This window comes from Pogona vitticeps, chromosome 3, assembly GCF_051106095.1.
Source record: "Pogona vitticeps strain Pit_001003342236 chromosome 3, PviZW2.1, whole genome shotgun sequence".
Taxonomy (NCBI): domain Eukaryota; kingdom Metazoa; phylum Chordata; class Lepidosauria; order Squamata; family Agamidae; genus Pogona; species Pogona vitticeps.
This window is the reverse complement of record NC_135785.1, coordinates 185,101,975-185,121,983: the sequence shown is the minus strand read 5'-3', so window position 1 is coordinate 185,121,983 and position 20,009 is coordinate 185,101,975. Positions and strand designations below refer to the sequence as shown.

General features: G+C 38.9%; 1 protein-coding gene across 2 annotated transcripts in view; it reads right to left on the bottom strand.

The window, feature by feature from the left end:
* The window catches only part of REPS2 (RALBP1 associated Eps domain containing 2), a 116,087-nt gene that overhangs the window by 42,997 nt on the left and 53,081 nt on the right, over positions 1–20,009 (bottom strand). For both annotated transcript variants that reach the window (XM_072994334.2, XM_072994336.2), the window contains 4 exons: positions 19,247–19,316; positions 13,707–13,781; positions 9,951–9,993; positions 4,229–4,365 (listed from right to left, as the gene is read on the bottom strand). In XM_072994334.2, the coding sequence (XP_072850435.2) occupies positions 4,229–4,365; positions 9,951–9,993; positions 13,707–13,781; positions 19,247–19,316 (325 nt within the window). The remainder of the gene's footprint in view (positions 1–4,228; positions 4,366–9,950; positions 9,994–13,706; positions 13,782–19,246; positions 19,317–20,009) is intronic.

The window sequence follows — 20,009 nt, the reverse complement described above, 5'->3', positions numbered from 1 at the left end:
GAAACTAATGCTGGAAATAGAACGTCTTCCATCGTGCCATGCAAAGTAGAAAAACACAAGGCAGCATGGAGAAATTTGTTTATCAGTTGGATTCTTTTGGCTCCCTGCATCATGATACAAAACATATTACCTCAGTGGTGAGCAGTACTTTTGGCCAGCAAAGGTGGGTCCATCAGCTACAGCTATTTCTGGACTGGGATAATCCAGTCACAGCAGTGCCATCTTACAGTAACTTTCCAATCTGACTATTGCAAAACACTCTATGAGGGACTTCCTTTTATGATGGCCCGGAAACAGTGGAAGCAAGGACTGAACATATGTATACTCCTTTCTGAAATTCTTTCACTGGACATGACCTGAGATTAGGATGGCATACAAATATATGGAGTGGCAAGCATAAAGATCAAACAACTTTTTTTGATCATATTGTAAGGAAAGCACTGTACCAAGTTTGGCAAAAGTTCCAAAAGCAAATGTGTATATTTAAAAAATCCCGATACAGGTAGCACTCAACCTTCGTTAATTTTGAAAGAATGGAGATACACGTATAAAGACCTACTAACTAATGAGCAACAATTAAAAAGTATACAGGAACTGAAGGAAATCGGTGTGCAGACAGACTGGTGGACAATTTTAAAATTAGAATCAAGGTTTTATAAAGACAAAATAGTGGGTTTCTATGAGGGGAAGGTACAGGTTATGGATTTATACTAATGATAAGATTATACAAACATGTATCCTTTTTTAAAGAATATAATCTAGAAGACGAAAGGGTGAAAACAGGGGTGATTAAATGGGCACAACGTTTTGATTATAATATAGGCATAGACGGCTGGACTCAAATGTGGAATGAGAACTACAGATGGCTCAGACCAGTAAACTTGAGAGAAAATGTTTTAAAGATGTTTTATAGATGGCATTTTACACCTGTAAAACTGGCAAAAATGACATCGGGGGCTAGGAACCCATGTTGGAAGGATTCTCAGTAACCTGGAACTTTTTTCATATGTGGTGGACATGCAATACAGCAAAAAGCTTTTGGAGATGGATAAAAGATATTACACAAGAAATTATACAACAAGAAATAGCTTTTAAACCAGAAATGTTTTAGCTGAATATAATGCCAGAAATTGTTGATAAAAAAATAAATATATATTGCTGCACATATTTATAGCTTCAAGGCTGATCTGGAAAAATCAGGAAAATCCGAAGAAAGAGGAGCTACTTAAAAAATTATTAGATATTGCAGAAATGGATAGATTGTCAGAGACATTATGGGAAAACACAAGAACATATGTTAAAGAAAGCTGGAAAATGTTTTAAGATTGGGCCCAGAAACAGATATGAGTAGAGAATATAATATAGGCTATGGATTTTAGTACTGTTTCACAGCCATGAAGTCAAGAGTATATTAGATATTGTATGAATGCAAATACTTCCCTGTGTCTATGTTTTGTTTTGTTTTCTGTTACCCCCTTTTCCCTCCCTGTAGTTGTATCCTTTTGATGGTTGTTTGTTTGTGTGTTATATAAAAATATTATTTTTAAAAAATGAAATTCTTTCACTAGTTGGTAGTGAGTGATTGGATCCAATTCAAGATGTTAATATTAGAGTACAATATTTTAAATAACTCAGGATCCAGGTACTTGAAGAAATATCTAATCACTCCAAACTAAAAATGGAAGAGACAGTTTTATTTGCCTCTGTTTCAGAGGCAAATAATGCTAAATGGTAACTATCATTTGCCCAAATTAAAAGTCACAGCAATCTGCTATTAACTGACACCATCAAATGGAGAAGGAAGGTGCTGAAGATGATCAAGCAAATCCGTATATAGCCTTGCATCTTCAACTGTTTAAAATATTACTTCAGAAGTTTCCACAATAAATTCCCAGACACTGAATCTGAGGCTGTGTTCACACCAGGGAAATGTTCCCACTTCTAACAATACTTTCCAAACCTCTGTTGTAATGCATCACGGTCATGTGGTATATATACCTGGATGAGTGTCTCAATGTGTTTTAACATTACAAATTCATTTTCTTCAATTTAAACTGGTATGGACAGCTACACCATGGTACCAATTTATTTTCCCTCTTGTTTTATGGGGCACTGCAATCCCTTTAATTTTTGTTTAAAAATTAAATGGTACTTCAATATGTCAGGTATTGATGAGTGGATTTTCCTTTGTTGCGCCACCACCTTTGTAAGCAATGCACTTCACTCTATGGACCCAGCACCCCCACCCTTGCCAGGCAGTAGGTGGAGTGATACAACACCTACCAATGCCTTTAAAACTGTTGTCATAAATTTACTAACATATCAACACTCTGTCTGTGGGAATTTTTTTTAAAAAATTATAGACAGGCAGCCATGCAGCAATAATGGCAGTCAACTTCCCTGGTGAATTTGCTTTGAAAAATTATCAGTAGGATTGTACACACATGCGATACCACTAAGGAATATATTGAAATGCCACCAGAACAAAACAAACAAACAAACAACACCAGAATCCTCCTGGCAAGGGAGAACTGAACCACTGTTACACTGATGTTCGGTAAAATGAATCACTATGGCTTTGCATCACGTGACTGCAAATTTATGCTATGAACTAACTTGGGCATAAGTAGGAAACAATTCCATCATGGGATCATGCTCTGAGAAAGCAGAAATATCTTCCAGTTTTTCTTCTACATGTGTAGTTCGGATAATGATTTTCACATTCCACCAATCATTGTAACATAGGTTGTACCCATGACAGAAACAAAAAGCCCATAGATATCTATGTAGAAGGACATCCAATTGTTTACAGTCATGCAATCATTATATCATTATTGTATTTATCAGTTACAGCAAGTTTCAAGAGCAGAAAAAAAGGACTGTAAGTAATCATAAATATATCAACGCCATGAGAAATAATACAATAATGCCATCAGAAATCAAAAATTGTAAAAATACTATTGAGTGAAAATTTTACTGTGATTGCAAAACACAAAGGGAAGATATACAAAATTCGATGTCACATTTACAGGAACACATGGGGATAGAGGGAGTGCACATCCTTAGTAATAAAGTCTTTTTGAAAATCCCTTTTCTGATATTCTACTGGTGGCATATTTACCACTGGCTGAGAACAAGCACCAACATAGAGCAGACTACAACACTTTGCTTTTGCCACTATTCTTATTTGCAGCCTTCAGTTGTAAATAAGCTATGGAACAGTATTTTTCAAAAACTTTATGTCCTGGCTTCCTCAGAGGGTAAAAAAGTGACAAAATGTAGAGATATAGTTTAAGATTTTTTTCATGCAGGAAGTCACTAGTACTTTTGGAAAATAATGGCAGCTCATCTAAAAAAGATGTAATCAGTTTAGACTTGCCTTCATATTTTCTAGAAATATCTAGCAGGAAAAAACCATAACTTAGAAGCTGTCAAAGGCTTTATGAAGATTAAAATATCAGAAGAAATCAAGAGATAAAATATCAAGTTTGTTTCATGGTAAGCTGAAGTAGTACCCTTACATTCTTTCTCATTTACAAATAAGAACCATCTCATTAGTTTTGAGCCAAAGGAAAACATCCTCTTACATGCTGACCTTACAACATGTTGAAATGAAGTTTATATTTAATAAAGACAGAATTGTTCTTACCCAACAACTATCTACCGGAGCCTACCAAGTGGTTCATAAATTACTACAAAAACAAGAGGCGCATAAAACATCTGCACAGGCAGCAATATCTGGCCAGCATGATGTGTACAGTCCAGGAGCTGAAAACCTGACAAGTTGTATCACTCACGTAATGGAAATTTGATAAGATACAGTATAGAGCAACTCCTCTTAGGCTATAGAAAATACATGGCTCAATGACAGACACCAGAACAAATGAAAAATTAGAAATTGCTTCCTGATTGCATGTACATGATTTGGTTTTCTCCTAACTCCACTTACAGTGAATAATGGCTCCATGAACTATGTAAGTGGGTCATCATAGACATTCTATAACACCTACTGTTAACCCGAGCTGACAATAGGTGATATGGTTATCTATGATGACCCACTTACATATTCATATTGTCTTTGATAAAAGCAAATATCAGAAGAGACATAGACAGTATCCACAAAAAACAATGCAGAACTGGAAGAAAAAATAGCATGTAATTACTTCAGTTATTTTAAAATTCTGATCATTTAAAATTTCAAAGAAGCATAAAAGATGATCAACATTACCCTGGGTGTTTTGCTGGAAGATTTTATTTAGATCTAAGGAGGATGCTCTGGAATGTGATTTCTGAGGCCTTGGTGGAGGAGTTGGTGGCTCTCCCCCTTTTTTCATTGCATCTTCAATAGACGTACTGGAATAAGACCTTGGAAGGAAAGAAGACCAATATTAATTAGTAAAAGATATTGGAGTTTTTATTAATACTGCAAGAACTATAAGAAATAGGCATAGAGGATTTGAAACAGCCATTTTATATTTGAAAATTATTCATTAAAATATGTCATATTCCCAGGTTTTATATTTGGAGAAGATGCTACTATGCTCATATGGGGAACATATTTGTATGATTTCCCCTTCCCAATTTTTTAGGAGAAACAGGCATGCAAATCTGCCTTCCGCTGATGAGACAAAGCATATACGAGGGGGTGCTGATAAATATTGAGCCTTTCCCAGAAAAAAAAATTGAGCTAGGAAGCTGTAACTGCCACACTATTCTACATATTCCTCCAGGAAGTCAGTGCACTTGTGACATCTGTCCTTCAGCGTTTTAAGTCCCTTCAAATAAAATTCTTCCAACTGCTGGTGTAACCACTCATTTGCAGCATTAGTTGCCCCCTAGAACACTCCCAAATCATTGTCCCTTTAGATGCTTTTTGAGTTTGGGGAACAGATAATAGTCAGAAGGAGCCAGGTCACGAGAATAGGGTGGATGGGGCATCACTTGAAAGCCTAAGGATGTCAGTTTTGCCATTGTTTCACCTGCAGTGTGTGACGAGGCATTGTTATGCAACAGGATGACATCTTTGTTTTGCCTCAACTTTGTCAATAAAGCACAGTAATATTTTACATTGATGGTTGAACCCTGTTGGAGGTAGTCCACCAGCAGAACTCCCATCTTATCCCAAAAAACCTGTTGCCATTTGCTTCTGCACCAACCTTTGCACTCGGAACTTCTTTGGCCTGGGGGAACCACTGTGCCTCCATTCCTTAGACTGTTCCTTTGTCTCAGGATCAGAACAGTAGATCCATGTCTCATCACCAGTTACCAGTTTGCCCAGGAAATCTGACTCATTTCTTGCAAAATGTTCCAAAACAGCCACCGATGACTCCACACGTTTCCTCTTTTGTTCAGTTGTCAAAAGTTTGGGGATCCACTTTGCTGCCAGCTTTCTCATTTCCAAGTCATTATGGATAATGGCACCAACTCTCTCACATGCTATTCTCAGATATATAGCAATACTTTTGGCTGATATTCGGCTATCCTCCATGATCATGTCATGGATGGCTTTCACATTTGCAGGCACAGATACAGAAACAGGCCTTCCACTGGGTTTCTCACTTTCAACACCGAAATGGCCAGTTTAAAAATTGACAACCCAATGTTTAACTGTTGCATATGAAGGGCCACTGTCACCCATAGTTTGTGACATTTCATCATGGATCTGCTTTGCACCTTTCCCTTGGAGAAACAGGAACTTGATTATGGTCCTATGCTCTTCCACATTGAACTTTTCTGGAGGTGCCGCCATGTTCATTTTGGACCGGAAAATGAAAGTTAAGTTAAAATCATAGCTAGTTGATTTTTGCACCATTGAATACAGACAAATTGGCCAATACACCCTGCATTTTATAGCTTCCTAGCTCAATTTTCTCTAGGAAAGGCTCAATACTTATCAGCACCCCCTCATACTTATACTAAACATTATTGCTATGGTGGGATAGAAAATAAGATAATGGAAAAGAGAAAGGTGTGTGTGTTTCACCACACTGTGGAGGATGGTGCCATTATTTCCAAATATACAAAACCAAGGTATAGGAACAAGGTTGACCCAAGGCATTTTGCTGCCTTAGCTGGAATACGAAATTCTCTACTATCCCAAGCCACAATGCAGACTATTCAAGGCTTGCCAAATTATTTTAATACCTGGGGTTTAAAAAAAATCCCCTAACAACTCTCTATGTCCCAACATTATTACATTTACATTGGCTTTGGACATCAAGCCAAACTCGCCGGCTGAGACAAATGACTTAATCTTCTGATGGAGGGGATGGTCCTGTATAGTACTAGACAGGTAGAATGGACAGATGAAAAGAGGCACATGGGCTGCAGGTATTTATTTAATTTACCACTAAAATTAATTTAATTTCTCTCTAATATGCACAATCCTGTAGAGGTCTCCAGTCATCTGGCTTTAACTACTAAAAGATAAGACTGCAGAGCAAGAATATTTTTTATAGTTACAACTGTAAGATTAGTTTTTGTATGATGTTGCATTCTTTAATAAGATGACTACCAACAACAGAAAGCTATTACTATATTCTGCACAGCAGATTAGGTGAGCAACCACCATTGACATCAAAAACACAACTGAAGCAAAAGAAAAGAACAAACTAACAAACTTCGTGCTGGCGAGAAAAAATCCAACAACCAGTACCTGTTGCTGACTAAAATCCCTATGTTGCTGCTAATAGGCAAACATAGGCCATGTTTATACTTCTGATATAGGAATAATCATACATGTTCAAAGGGTATTTTTAATTGTGATGCATCCCTCCCCCCAATATGGAGGAAAGATTAATTAAATCAAAAAATTATTGAGATATTTTTGCTACTTTTGCTTCAAACTATTTGACAATGAATGACCAGAATCCTATTAGTTTGTATAGCTTGCTGCAGCTGATTAACAAGGTACCAGGGTGAGTGAGTGAGTGTCTAGCTGGCTGGATAGCTCAGTGGTTTAGCTGGAAGTTGAGTCATGGCAACTGGACTTTTTTCTTATTCTCATTTCACTACTCATCCAAATAGCTTCTTCAGTCTGAAGAGAGTTGTAGCGTGCAGTCCTGCCCTCACCTGTCCGTCACAGCTGAGCAGTAAAAAAAAGGGAGCCAATGAGTGAACGGAAGGTGGCCCTAAAGGGGGAGGGGCTGGGATATAAAGGGGGGTGTATGGAGTATGAGAGGGAGTTTTGAAGGAGATCTGTGAGTCTGTGAGAGAGTGAGCCAGAAAGTCAGTGAGAGTAGGGTTCTGAGTGTCAGTGAGTTTAGTGAGTGAGAGAAATTGATTATCAACTTGTGGTTTACCTATTATATATTACTGATCAAATAAACAAGTTTAAGTTTCAAAACAACACATGTCTCAGTAAATAATTGGTACTGAATTGGTATTGGTGGCAGCAACTAAAGAAGAAGTGTGAGCACCTCCTGAAGGCCTGAGATAATAGAGGCTTCAGCGAGCTTGCAACAAGAGTTAGTAGGAGACCCCTGCTATATCCTCCAGGTTGGTTTCACTTCCCCCTGGTCTGAACAGGCTCCTTAGATGGACAAAGGACCAAGGACTGGAGGGTGAGTGAAAATCCCACTTCTGCAGTCCTTCTCCACCTATTCTCATGGGTCTTTAATAGTTGTTAACAGTGGTCTTAATGGTGGGTGTGGTCCTGAACTTTCTGGGGAGGGATGAAAGGGCAGCATGATAAATAAGAGACAGATTATACAAGGCCTCCACCCCGCTGACCAAGGAATTTTCTATATACACATGTATGGCCTCCGTAACCCCTCTCTCAAACCACATATCTTCTCAGTCAAAACTGAGTACATATTGGTCATCAAATGAGTGTCCTTTGTCGTTCAAATGAAGGAACACTGCTGATTGTGGTCCTGAGCTGTTGCCCCTCCTGTGCTGGGCCATTCTCCTGTATAGTGGCTGTTTGGCATCTCCAACGAGTAGACGTTGTCTAGAGGGGCGGGGTAAAAATTGAATAAATAAATAAATAAACAAACAAACATACTTGGATGAGTAGCAAAACATTTCAACCTAATAAGAAAGAAGTCCAGTTGCCATGACACAACTTCCAGATAGTCTCACCTGGATGACTGAGAACCTTCACAGACTCAGCAGTTTAAGTATCTGGCTGTGGAGCCAGAGGTTCGGAGTTTGATTCCCCACTGTGCCTTCTGTGAGTACAGCCAGCTTGAGTGGCCATGGGCGAGCTGCACAGTCCCAGAGCAGCCCCAGAAAAAGGGAATGGTAAACTACTTCCAAATACTCTCTACCTAGAAAATCCTGAGAGAAAATTATGAGGAAAGCCAGAGAGTTCCAGAAAAACATCTACTTCTGCTTCATTGACTACATAAAGGCCTTTTACTGTGTGGACCACTACAAACTATGCCAAGTTCTTAAAGAAATGGGAGTGCCTGACCACCTTCTCTATCTCCTGAAAAATCTATATGTGGGACAGGAAGCAACAGTTAAACTGGATATGGAACAACTGATTGGGAAAGGAGTACGACAAGGCTGTATATTGTCTCCCTGCTTATTTAACATATGCAGAATACATCATGTGAAAGGCTGGTCTGGAGGAATCCCAAACCAGAATTAAGATTGGCAGAAGAAATATCAACAACCTCAGATATGCAGATGATACCATTCTGATGGCAGAAAGTGAGGAGGAATTAAAGAACCTCTTAATGAGGGTGAAAGAGGAGAGTGTAAAACATGGTCTGAAGCTCAACATCAAAAAAACTAAGATCATGGCCATGAGTCCCATCGGCTCCTGGCAAATAGAAGGGGAAGAGATGGAGGCAGTGACAGATTTTACTTTCTTGGGCTCCATGATCATGATCACTGCAGATGGTGACAGCAGCCATGAAATTAAAAGATGCCTGTTTCTTGGGAGGAAAGCAATGACAGCATCTTAAAAAGCAGAGGACATCACCTTGCTGACAAAGGTCTGCATAGTCAAAGCTAAGGTTTTTCCAGTAGCGATGTATGGAAATGAGAACTGGACCATAAAGAAGGCTGACCACCGCAGAATTGATCCTTTTGAATTGTGGTGCTAGAGGAGACTTTTGAGAGTCCCCTGGACTGCAGAGAACAAACCTATCCATTCTGAAGGAAATCAACCCTGAGTGCTCACTGGAAGGACAGATCCTGTCATCGAAGCTACAAACATGAATTTGACCAAACTCTGGGAGGCAGTGGAAGACAGGAGGGCCTGGCGTGCTCTGGTCCATGGGGTCACGAAGAGTCGGACACGACTTAACGACCAAATAACAAAAGAAAATCCTGAAAAGGTTTGACATAAATCAGAACTGACTTGACAGCACATGATTGTTATTTTTATTAGTGTCCAGAATAAGGTTTCCATTTATTGTGAAATATTACCACAAACATTTTTATAATAGTTACTTCAAGTTATTTCAGACTATGACCTTCAGCTCAGTTAATTCTATTCACATCCTTTTCAGACATGCCAAAAATAATCTGCTTTATTTATTTCCTGTCCCTCCCATTTGTCTTCCCACTGCTACTACTTAAATTCTGGTATACCTTCTATTCTGTATGTCACTGCCATACATTTGTTTTGTACTCTCTACGTACTCTCCTATCACTTACAATTGGTTTTCATCTAATATGCTATTAGGCATAGAGATGCACTAACTATTTTTTTGAGATTCTCTTTTTTCCCAAACTATCAGCTTGGTTGGTGAACCACATCAAATGAGTATCCATTAAATATACTGATGACTTTTTTTCACTGAAATGAAATGATGCTAAAACATCTACATGAAGTTAAAGCAGGATATTTTTGCATACAAATGAGTGAGACGGTAAAAGTACAGCCCTGTTGCTTCTGAAGGAATTACTGAAAAGTCCAGCATGTAGAGAACAGGAAACAAAAACGGACAAACAATGGCAGAAAGGAAGAGTTCTCAGTCTTTGGCTTTAGTTACCTGGACCTTGGTCTTGCTTTGAGTGTATTTGATTCCTGAACAACTGTAACAAAAGATCACTTGTTAAGAACATGTTGAAGAAATTGGAATTCTTATAATTACCACTGATATATAAAAATAAATACTCAGTAGCACTGTTGGTAGACAACATATATTTACAGTGATATATTTTCAACAGTGCTACTAAGTATTTATTTTCAGGTGAACAAAAACTTCATGAAAGGTATATTGCTTTAAAGAAAAAAAGTTTACTTTACTTCGAGTAAATAATTTCCTTTTTAATTCTTTGGTTTGTGAACACCATGTGAATAAATTACCAGACACGCCAAATTCTGCTGCTAAAGGAATAGTCTGCAGATCTCAAAAACCTCCCAAGGTTGGCCATAGTACAGGAGACAACTGCCATGTATGGTTTATGAGCAACTACTAGTACAGTTCCGGTTTATATAAAATAAAATAAAAATCACTTTTTGACAGTACAGCGGGACCTCGACTTACGAACGCCCCTGTCTATGAACTTTTCGACTTACGAACGGCTCCATTCGCAAAAACTGGCATCGACTTGGGAACGGAGCCTCGACCTACGAATGAAAAAAGGGAGGGGCTTTGGATATCTCAAAGCTCCCAGGGCTTCTCCGCCACGATCGGAGACATGCTGGGGGTGCCCCGCCACCACAATCGGAGCCTTCAGGCTTTCCCGAGGAGTAGACCGGGCCTACCGGGGAAGCCTTCGGGAAAGCTTGGTAAACCGGGCCTACTAGGGGAGGTTTCCCCCCTGTAGGTCCGGTCTACTCCCCGGGAAAGCCTGGTAAACCGGGCCTACCGGGGAGGGCTTCCCCCTGTAGGCCTGGTCTACCCCCCGGGAAAGCCTGAAGGCTCCAATCGCAATGGTGGGGGACCCCCGGGAGGTCTCCGATGGCAGCGGAGAAGCCCTGGGAGATTCCCCACCGCCATCTGAGACCTCCCGGGGGTCCCCTGCCACTGTAATCGGAGGCAGCGGTCACCCAGCGTCAGGAGGCTTGAGCTGGCTGGGTGCTCGGCCGCTCACCCCCGGCTGCAGCGGAGCGCCCGTAGACTTCGGACTGGTAAGTCCTTTTTAAAAAATTGTTCTGAGTGGGTTTTGGAGGGTGGGTTTGGACTGGGGGGGTATGTTAGTGTGTTTTGTTTTTGGATTTGTGTGTGGGTTGTTTTTTTACAGTTCCAACTTGGGACTTGCTCTATTTTTATTTTTATTTTGGTATTTTTTGAAATGCTGGAACGGATTAATCCTGTTCCCATGCATTTCAATGGGAAATGGTGCTTTGAATTAAGAACGTTTTGACTTAAGAATGCAGTCCCAATACGGATTAAGTTCTTAAGTCAAGGTACCACTGTATCAGGCTGTGAATATCATTTTATTTATTTAGTTAACTAGTTAATGTATCAGGATTTATGAATATCCATGTCACATGAATTCATCAGGACTTCAGCAGTCTTGTATCTTGAAAAGACAAAATAATGTTTGTTTGTTTGTTTGTTTAAAAAGAATAAGGAATGAAACTATGCCAAGAATAAAAAGTTGGGTTTTTTTTTCTGAAATTTTCTTCGGAATCCTAGCAGTAAAGAGCCATGAATGATACTGAATTATGAGTATATTCTGTATATATTCTTCTTCATACTAAAGATAGTCAATCACTATGAACTGTCTGGCCTTAAGCAAAATGAACTAAGACCAGTGATAGAAACATGTTTTTTAAAGGAGATCCTTTTAAAAACGACTGGAAACATATTTTCATCCAGGTGTGAATTCTTTTCTTGATGGTTGGTGTTGCATGGCCCCTACGGAAATACTTATTTGTATGGGAAAGACTCATATTATCTGCTCTGCTTACAAGCCACTTCAACAGACAATTGTCTGATTCAGGAAAAAAAATATCAACCTCAAATACAATGGTTAATAGGAAGCCACTGTTTTCAGGATGTGATGTTATGAGTAGCTGTTATTTAAGGAATAAGGAAAAGTTTCATCAGAGCCATATGTGAGAAGGAAGGAGGGAAGGAAGGAGTGAGGAGGAAACATGACTTGCTCCTAGTCTGATTTGGACCAAGGTCATTACATCTGTTGCACTGTTCTATTGCCAAGAGAATATTCAACCTAGTAGAAGCAGTTTTTATGATTCTAAGATAGTTCAGTTAGGAGAAGGAAAACTCAGTTTTCAAACCTCCGCTGCCTTGCAGCTATATCCACTCATGGAAAAAGGCTTCAGGAGTTAACCTAGAGGCAAAATCCAGAGCTGGAGTCCCGAAGGAAGTTTGTGTCGTTCTGCCAACTCCTGCGACGTTGCTGGAACCAGTTGTATTGGTTCTTGCCTTTCCATTGGACCATTTCAGCAACGTGGAGAAGGGGGGATTTGCTGCTTGGGTAACGGCCTATCCTCCATATTACTTTACCCAGGCTTCATGCTCTGGAGAGGACACTTCTCATAGTCTCTCGAGACTGAAGGATCCCTATGATGAGTTCAGAGTTGGTCAAGAAAGTTAACTATCCGTTGGCTGTTTGAACACTTCCTCATCTTGTAAACAAAATGCCAACACAGCAAGGACATGGGTAAAGTAGACTACTTCTGTCTACCTTTTGATTTACAGGGTTGTTGTTCTTGTAGGTACGAACATTAAAACATGCAAGTCACTATTTTCCATCTCAGACTATACATACAGTATATCTGCCTGTGTATTTCAAGAATAATAAGGCAGTATGAACAAATGGGAAAACTGACTATTTTCAAAAACTACTGTACAGTTCTAAGAATTTATCTCAGTGAGTAATACAGCCATATCAGCTAGGGTGCTCTGGCAAGTGTAGTCCAACAAAAGTACCTTTCCCATCTTCATACGTATTAAAGTGGTAGGCATTAAAACTCAGCAAGAAAAGGAGAGATTACTGGGTTTCTCATCACTTCAGAACACATGCTATTAACACTTCAGACTTTTTGAGGGAGAAAGTCAGGATATTATTTAAATTCATTAATGGTGATCCTCTTATGTAGGGAACAGAATATCCAGAGAGGGCACAACATATGCTCAGTGCTAAGTCTGATTTTTGTTTTGTTTTTACTTTTAATAAAAGTGTTTTTTTTAAATAAATAACTTACTACTTTTTTAGTGCCTGTAGTTTGCTAACTCTTACGTAGTAAACGTACATCTGCTTCAGCCGTTCCTACCTTTATTCCTACAAACACAAAACAGGGCAGAATCTTACTTCACCAAGATGACTGCATAATGGCCATTTGTATAACCATTTTCTCCCCTTTGTCTTCATTGCAGCCGTGATCAATCAATGGCTGGAAAATTGGTCATATGACTGGATGTCCAATGACAACATAAGAGAAGGCCTGAAGAGGAAAACTGCTGTATGACTGTCATTCCATACATGATTTTTCTCCAAATGGATTTCAGCCAAAGCGTCTTGCAGTATCCTGAAGACCTAAACATTTAATATGGCATACAGCTTTTGTGTACAGTCCAACAAAAGATGACTCCATAACAAAACCTGAACGTGTTACTCTTCAAGATGGCATTTTCGTTCATTTGCTACAACAAAAATAGTTACTGTCTGGAAACTTTTTCAGATGCTTCACCTACAAATTTCTATGAAAGCCATACTGATGAGTTCTTCAGAGTTAAAGTGAAGATTTATCACTCATAATACTAAACACATTTTATATATCCTTCTCAACAAAGACTACATATGTTTTCACATGGGAATTATTTCCATACCTGTTTTGACAGCCAAGTGCTGGGACAGTTTAAATTCTTTTGATATTGCTTGTGCAGAAGCACTGATTTTTAGACCTTGATAGAAAAAGAAACAGCAGAACACCACGTTTGATATCAATTATTCAGTTCAGAACAAAAAGGCTATAATCAACTCCCATTAGCAATCCTATAAAATATTACTTGTTTTTATTAATACTTTAGGGGCTCTTACAACAGGTTAAGTATTATAAACAGCGTATTTATAAAAATTATCTTAGTATTAGTATTACGTTTCAAATAATTCAACAGAAGAACCCACAAACATGAAATGCTGAGAGACAGAGAATCACACATGGATCATCACACATATAAATTCTTCAAACAGGATTCAGGACCCATTCAACCAGATGCAGAATTCCAGAAGTGGAGTTCTGTTCATGGAGGCAATACTCCTTCATCTTGGTTCTTCTTCATGCAGTCCTATAAATTTGATGGGAAGGGTTGGAATACAATGTACAGTAGTATGGGAGTTGTAAGAGGAAAAGGAATGGTCACAATCACCCTGTGTTGTTGTTGTTGTTCAGAAAGATCAGGCACAGTCAACATTATAAAAACATGACTGTTATTATATAACAGATACAAGTTTAACCAGAAACCTAAATATCTGTTGAATATTGGTGCAGTGTGTATGCTGTTCCTAACATTGCTGCTTTTTGTAGCTCTGATGGTGTGATTTCTGAGTTCTGCAACTGCTTATGGTACTGTGTGAAGTTTCTTGATATTGTTCCCAAAGTCCCAATGACTATGGGGTTCACTGAAGTGTGTTTCATCCAGAGGTGATATGTTTCAATTGCCAAGCCTCTGTACTTTGTTAGTTTTTCCAATTATTTATTTTCAACTCTGGTGTCCCCTGGAATTGCAATGTCAATGATCCAGACCTTTCTTCGTTCTATTACTACTATGTATGGTGTGTTATGTTCAAGGTGTCTATCCGTTTGGATCCAGAAATCCCAGATCTTGACTTCCTCATTTTCTGACACCTTCTCTCCCTTATGTTCCCATGGGTTTTTAGAGGCTGGCAAGTTAAATTTTTTGCATTATACATGTTGAACTTTATCATGTCTAACTTTGTAATCTGTTTGTGTAATCTTTGGACATTCATAGATGAGGTGTTACACTGGTTTATCTTTTTCTTGGCAGAGTCAACATTTGCTGTTAGCCCTAATTCCTTGGATCTTAGCTTTCATCACGTTGGTTTGGAATGCTTGTTCTTCTGCAGCAAAAATTAAGCCTTCGGTATCTTTCTTAAGGGTCCCCAGTTTTAGTCACACCCATGTTGAATTGTGCTCATGCTTTCCATCAATATTTTTCAGGTGTTGTCCATATAGTGGTTTCTTTTTGAGCTGTTTAATTTATTTTCAAATTGTTGTTTCTTATATTGAGTCTTTGTTTCTCTTGTTTCCAAAATATTCTCCATTTTCACTACCTTAACTAATTTTTCTCTGCTTGTACTAATATAATCATTTTGGCTTCTTTTTTCCTCCTCTACTACCTGCTGTATTTGCAGTAATCCACGGCCTACAATTTTTCATGGCAAATATAATCTGTCCACATCACTTTTTGGAAGTAGTCCATGGTGCATGTTCATTAGTTTCCATGTTTTTTGATCTAATTCCTTTAATTCATTTTGAGTCCAATCTATTATTCCAGCTGGGTATCTAATCACTGGAACTGCCCATGTCTTTATGGCTTTGATTGTATTCCACCATTTAATTTTGATTTTAAGATTTTCCACAGTTTTTTATATATTCCCTTTCTGTCAGCTTTTTAACTTTTGTGTGCACAATGTTCTCTGCTTCTAGTATTCCAAGGTATTTATAATTTTCATCATTTGAGAGTGATTTTTTATAATATTACCATTTTTAACTCTATTCCATCTATTTATTTTTTTGGATCTTGCCATGGTGTATAGACAGAGCTGCACATTTGTCAATTCCAAATTTCATTTGGATATCTTCACTAAATAGTTGCACTGTGTTTAGCAGTGATTCTATCTCTGTGGAACTTTTTTCATATAGTTTTAGCTCATTTATTTATTTATTTATTTATTTGATTTATATCCCGTCCATCTGGTCTGGTCGACCACTCTGAGCATCCATGTATAACAGATGATTGGTTTTTCCTGCTTGTTCTGAAATATGGTAGCCCACTCCATTTTATTTAAAATTGTTGACATGGGGATTAGTGAGATATTAAACAGCAGTGGTGACAAAGAATCCCCTTGAATTATTCCTCTTTTGATGCTAACTCCACCAATTTCTTCACCATGGGCCATTAAGATGGTTTTCCATTTTCCATGTTTTTCTTGAGGAACCTCTGAATGTTTTTACTATTCCCTAACATTTTTAGGCAGGTGTTAATTCAGCTGTGTGGCAATAAGTCAAATGGTTTTTATAGTCTATCCAGGCCATGTTAAGGTTTGTTTTTCATCTTGATGCATTCTTCAGTATCATTTTATCAACAAGCAGCTGATTTTTCACGCCTCTTGACTTTTTAAAGTTCCCTTTCTGTTCAGTTGGGTATAGGGAGTTTTCAGTTAAGTAATTATATATTGCTCTTGTAAGTACTCCTGTGAGGAGCTTGAACACGGTTGGAAGGCATGTAATTGGCTGATAATTACTGGGTTCATTGCCCTTTTGATGATCTTTTATTATCAGAAATGTGTGGCTTGTTGCCATCCAATCTTCAGTTGCAGAATTTTGATGTAAGTGATTAAATTCCATTGCTATATGTTGATGGAGACTTGCTAGATGCTTTAACCAAAATCCATGCAGCTCATCTGGGCAGCCTTTACTTGCCTCTTAATCATTTCAATTGTTATTACATTCTTATTCTTATTGCTGGAATTCTAGTTCCAAGCCCCATTCTGCAAAGGGAAGGATTTCTTTCTTTCTATTTCACACACATATTTTGCCAGTGAAAACTACAGCTATTTGTAAGCAGAATCACAGAATGTACCACAACGTTCAGACCTTCCCTACAATAAGACTTATGTGTTACCATTGTAACTATGTAATTTATTCAGGTTTGGTTTATACAGGAAGTGATTGTAGAGCAGCAGTGAATGATAGACATTCAGAATTGACATTTTACAGCTCCTTAAGATCTCCTAATAAAGTTAGACATTCAATCAAAAGTTTTCAGTTGCTCTTTATGACATTCTTTGCCAACAGAGATTTTTTAGTTCCCAACATTTTACTCTTTCAGGCAGTTATGTGAGGAAAGTGCTTGATAAAAGTCTTAGCCTCTGCAGGTGTTTGAGGCTCAGTGGTATTACTGTCATTATGTGCCATCAATTCATTTCCAACTTATAGCAACAATATGAATTAACAACATTTTAAACACTCTATCATTAACATCCCTTGTAGGTCTTGAATTAAAAGCTATGGCTTCTCTTTTTGAGCCACCTGAGTTGTTTTATAAACACTGTATTAATGTAGCCTGTTTATTTGGATTTTTAATGTTGTTTTAGATGGTGCTAACTTTGCTGCCTTAAGTATCCTCCTAGGATACAAACTTTTAAAATAACTTTTAAAATAGCATCCAAGATAGCAGGAGCTCTAAAGAAATTACTTTAATACAGTGTATGGTACAAAATTCGTAATATTTCATTCTAAACCTATCACTCTGAATGGGCCTTAGTGAAGAAAAAAGCAACAGTGGTTGGATTTTGCTAGAAAATGAATTATTGTACACTCTTTGATTGGTATAAATGGAAATATAGATTTGAACAAAATGCTTTTAAGAAAGAAGGTTCTACAGCTGAAGCATAAGCCCCTGTGAGACTTACATACCCAGTGCTAATGGTGGGACTGGCACTGCAGTCCCATCCCTCTTTAGGTAGTCACTCTGAGATCTACAACTTGCTACATTACTGATTGTGCCCCCATTCCTCTTTGCAGTAGAGTGAGATATGCAGGCTGATGTGTGAACTGGGTAGCTACATAGCAACACTGCATATTTTGTTCATGAACAACTTTCTCAATGTGATATCCTGCAACAGCTCCCCGTATCCTGAACTATGCAAAGATCTACCGGTATTTTCAGCATGTCTGTGCTATCCCCTGAACAGGCACCATTTCTTGTCACACAGACAAGATAATTTTCATGTGCTAACTCTAGATCAGTGGTCAGGGAATGGGGTAAATTACCCCAAACAGGGTAAAAATGAAAATCCTGGGGGTAATGGGGATGGTCGCTGTAGGCATTTTATTTCCGACGATGCTGTGTATAGGTGGGCATTCCGTCGCGGGGAGAGCGAGCCCTGGCGAGGAACTGCACAGGGCACCTGCCTGTCTTCCTCACCTCCAAAGTGGGGGGGAGGGCAGTGGAACAGGCCAGGTGGACTCTTTGCCCAGCGGAGCCCTGGCCGGGGCTCTCCTTCCTGCCTGCGCCCACCTGCCTGGTCCACTGGCAAGGAAGCCCCCTTCCCACCCCGCCTCCCCTGAGCTCATGGCCAGTGGACCTACTGGACCTGCGGCGCCCGCCTCCCCTCTCCAAGGACGCACTTTTCCAGTGGTGTGGCAGCTCCAGACTGGCTGCCTGGACGGTGGCCACAGGTCCCGGGCGAGCGCAGGAGGGGCAGGGGTCGGCCATGGACGGCAAGAGCCGGGGGGGTAATGTCAACGTAAATAAAAATTTGGGGGGGGGGGGTAAAGATAAAAAAGTTCCCTGACCCCTACTCTAGATTTACTACAGCTCTCTAAGAACCATCTCTAAGTTGCACAATATCAGAAGGCTTCAAAATATACAAAAATTAATGTTTTGGTTGCAGTCTTCAGTGCCCGAAAGCAGATATTTTGGCCCTACCCAGCATGGCAGACATTAGCCATTCTGGGTGGGGCTGATGTGAACTGTAGCCCAAAACATCTGGATGGTATGCCTGATGCTAAATAATCCTTCCGAGGTATTGAGATTTAAAATTTGGAAACATAAGAGGAAAATTGTTGCAGTGTGGAGAGAAACTATGTATTTACACATATTTTGACATATTATGTGGGATATTTGTGCGGAAGAATAAACAAGGAAGCTGCAATCCCTACTTGTAAGTACACTAGGGTTTGGACTCAGAAGAAACCCAGCTGTAGTGAAAAGAAACTTGTGAAAAGCACTTGCCCCCAAAAAATGATTCTCTATGATAGATATTCTTCTGAAGGAATTAACTGGCAACCAGAAATATAGGTAGGACTCAGGTATTCAGTTTTCACTGCTTCATCTTCTCTAGATCTGAATTCTAAGACAAATTGAATTTTTACCTAAAAGAAACACAAATGTGCTCTTCACTGTCACAATACAAACAGCATGCTATTAAAATAGCTGTCTGAATTACTTCAATTACAGAGAATCTTCACAGATATACCTAAATTACATATATTTGGAAAGCTTTACACTGTATAACTGACTCAGATGGTATTGATTTTCTTTATCCAACATGAATCATACAAAATATCTGTTACCATGTGAACCTTAATTAATTAAGAAACAACACTTTGGTATTGTACCTTGTTTGTCATCATTAACTGTGCCTTGTTTCAGGGGAGCTTTATCTGGTATCTCTTCAGGTGGCATCTCCTTACAGAGAAGAAGAGTGAGGAGTTGTAATGATAATAAGACGGAAGAGAGGAGAGAGAGAGAGACAAGCACACAAGTGAAGCTATGCTGTTTGAAAGGCTGACAGAAGCTGATTGTCTGGGGAGAACCCTTGAAGGAGCATGCCATCAAGGAACAATTAAGGCTCCCAGATTATACAAATGGTTTCACTTTGCGGTTATACTGAATCCCACACAGCAAACTGGTAGGTTGGATTTGGAAAGTTAAACACTATGGAATAGTTTAGCACTGTGACACGAAATATGACCTTGTGCATATGCTTGCTCAGAAGTATTTGATGGGGCTTATTATTCCCTCATCAGGTGTATTCAGGACTGCCATGTCTTTCTCTTTAACATTACTGTCCTCACAAACACTGATACTACAGTATAATGTAAGCCCATGTTTAAGAATGTAGACCTTTACAGATCACCCAGCAATCAGCACTCCATAAATGCATTGGGTCATTTAAATAGCTCTGTCTATCTCATGTACCAGTCAGTTTTCAGGTTCATATGAATGGGTCTTGAGTTCAATATTCTAAAGAACTTATCCGATAAACTAATCTGTACACTATCAGTCAACTCCTCACACACAACATTTAAATTGACTACACTTTTAGTGTGTCTCAAACAGAAGGCTTCAACAAAACTAGTTCCCATTCAGAAAACCATT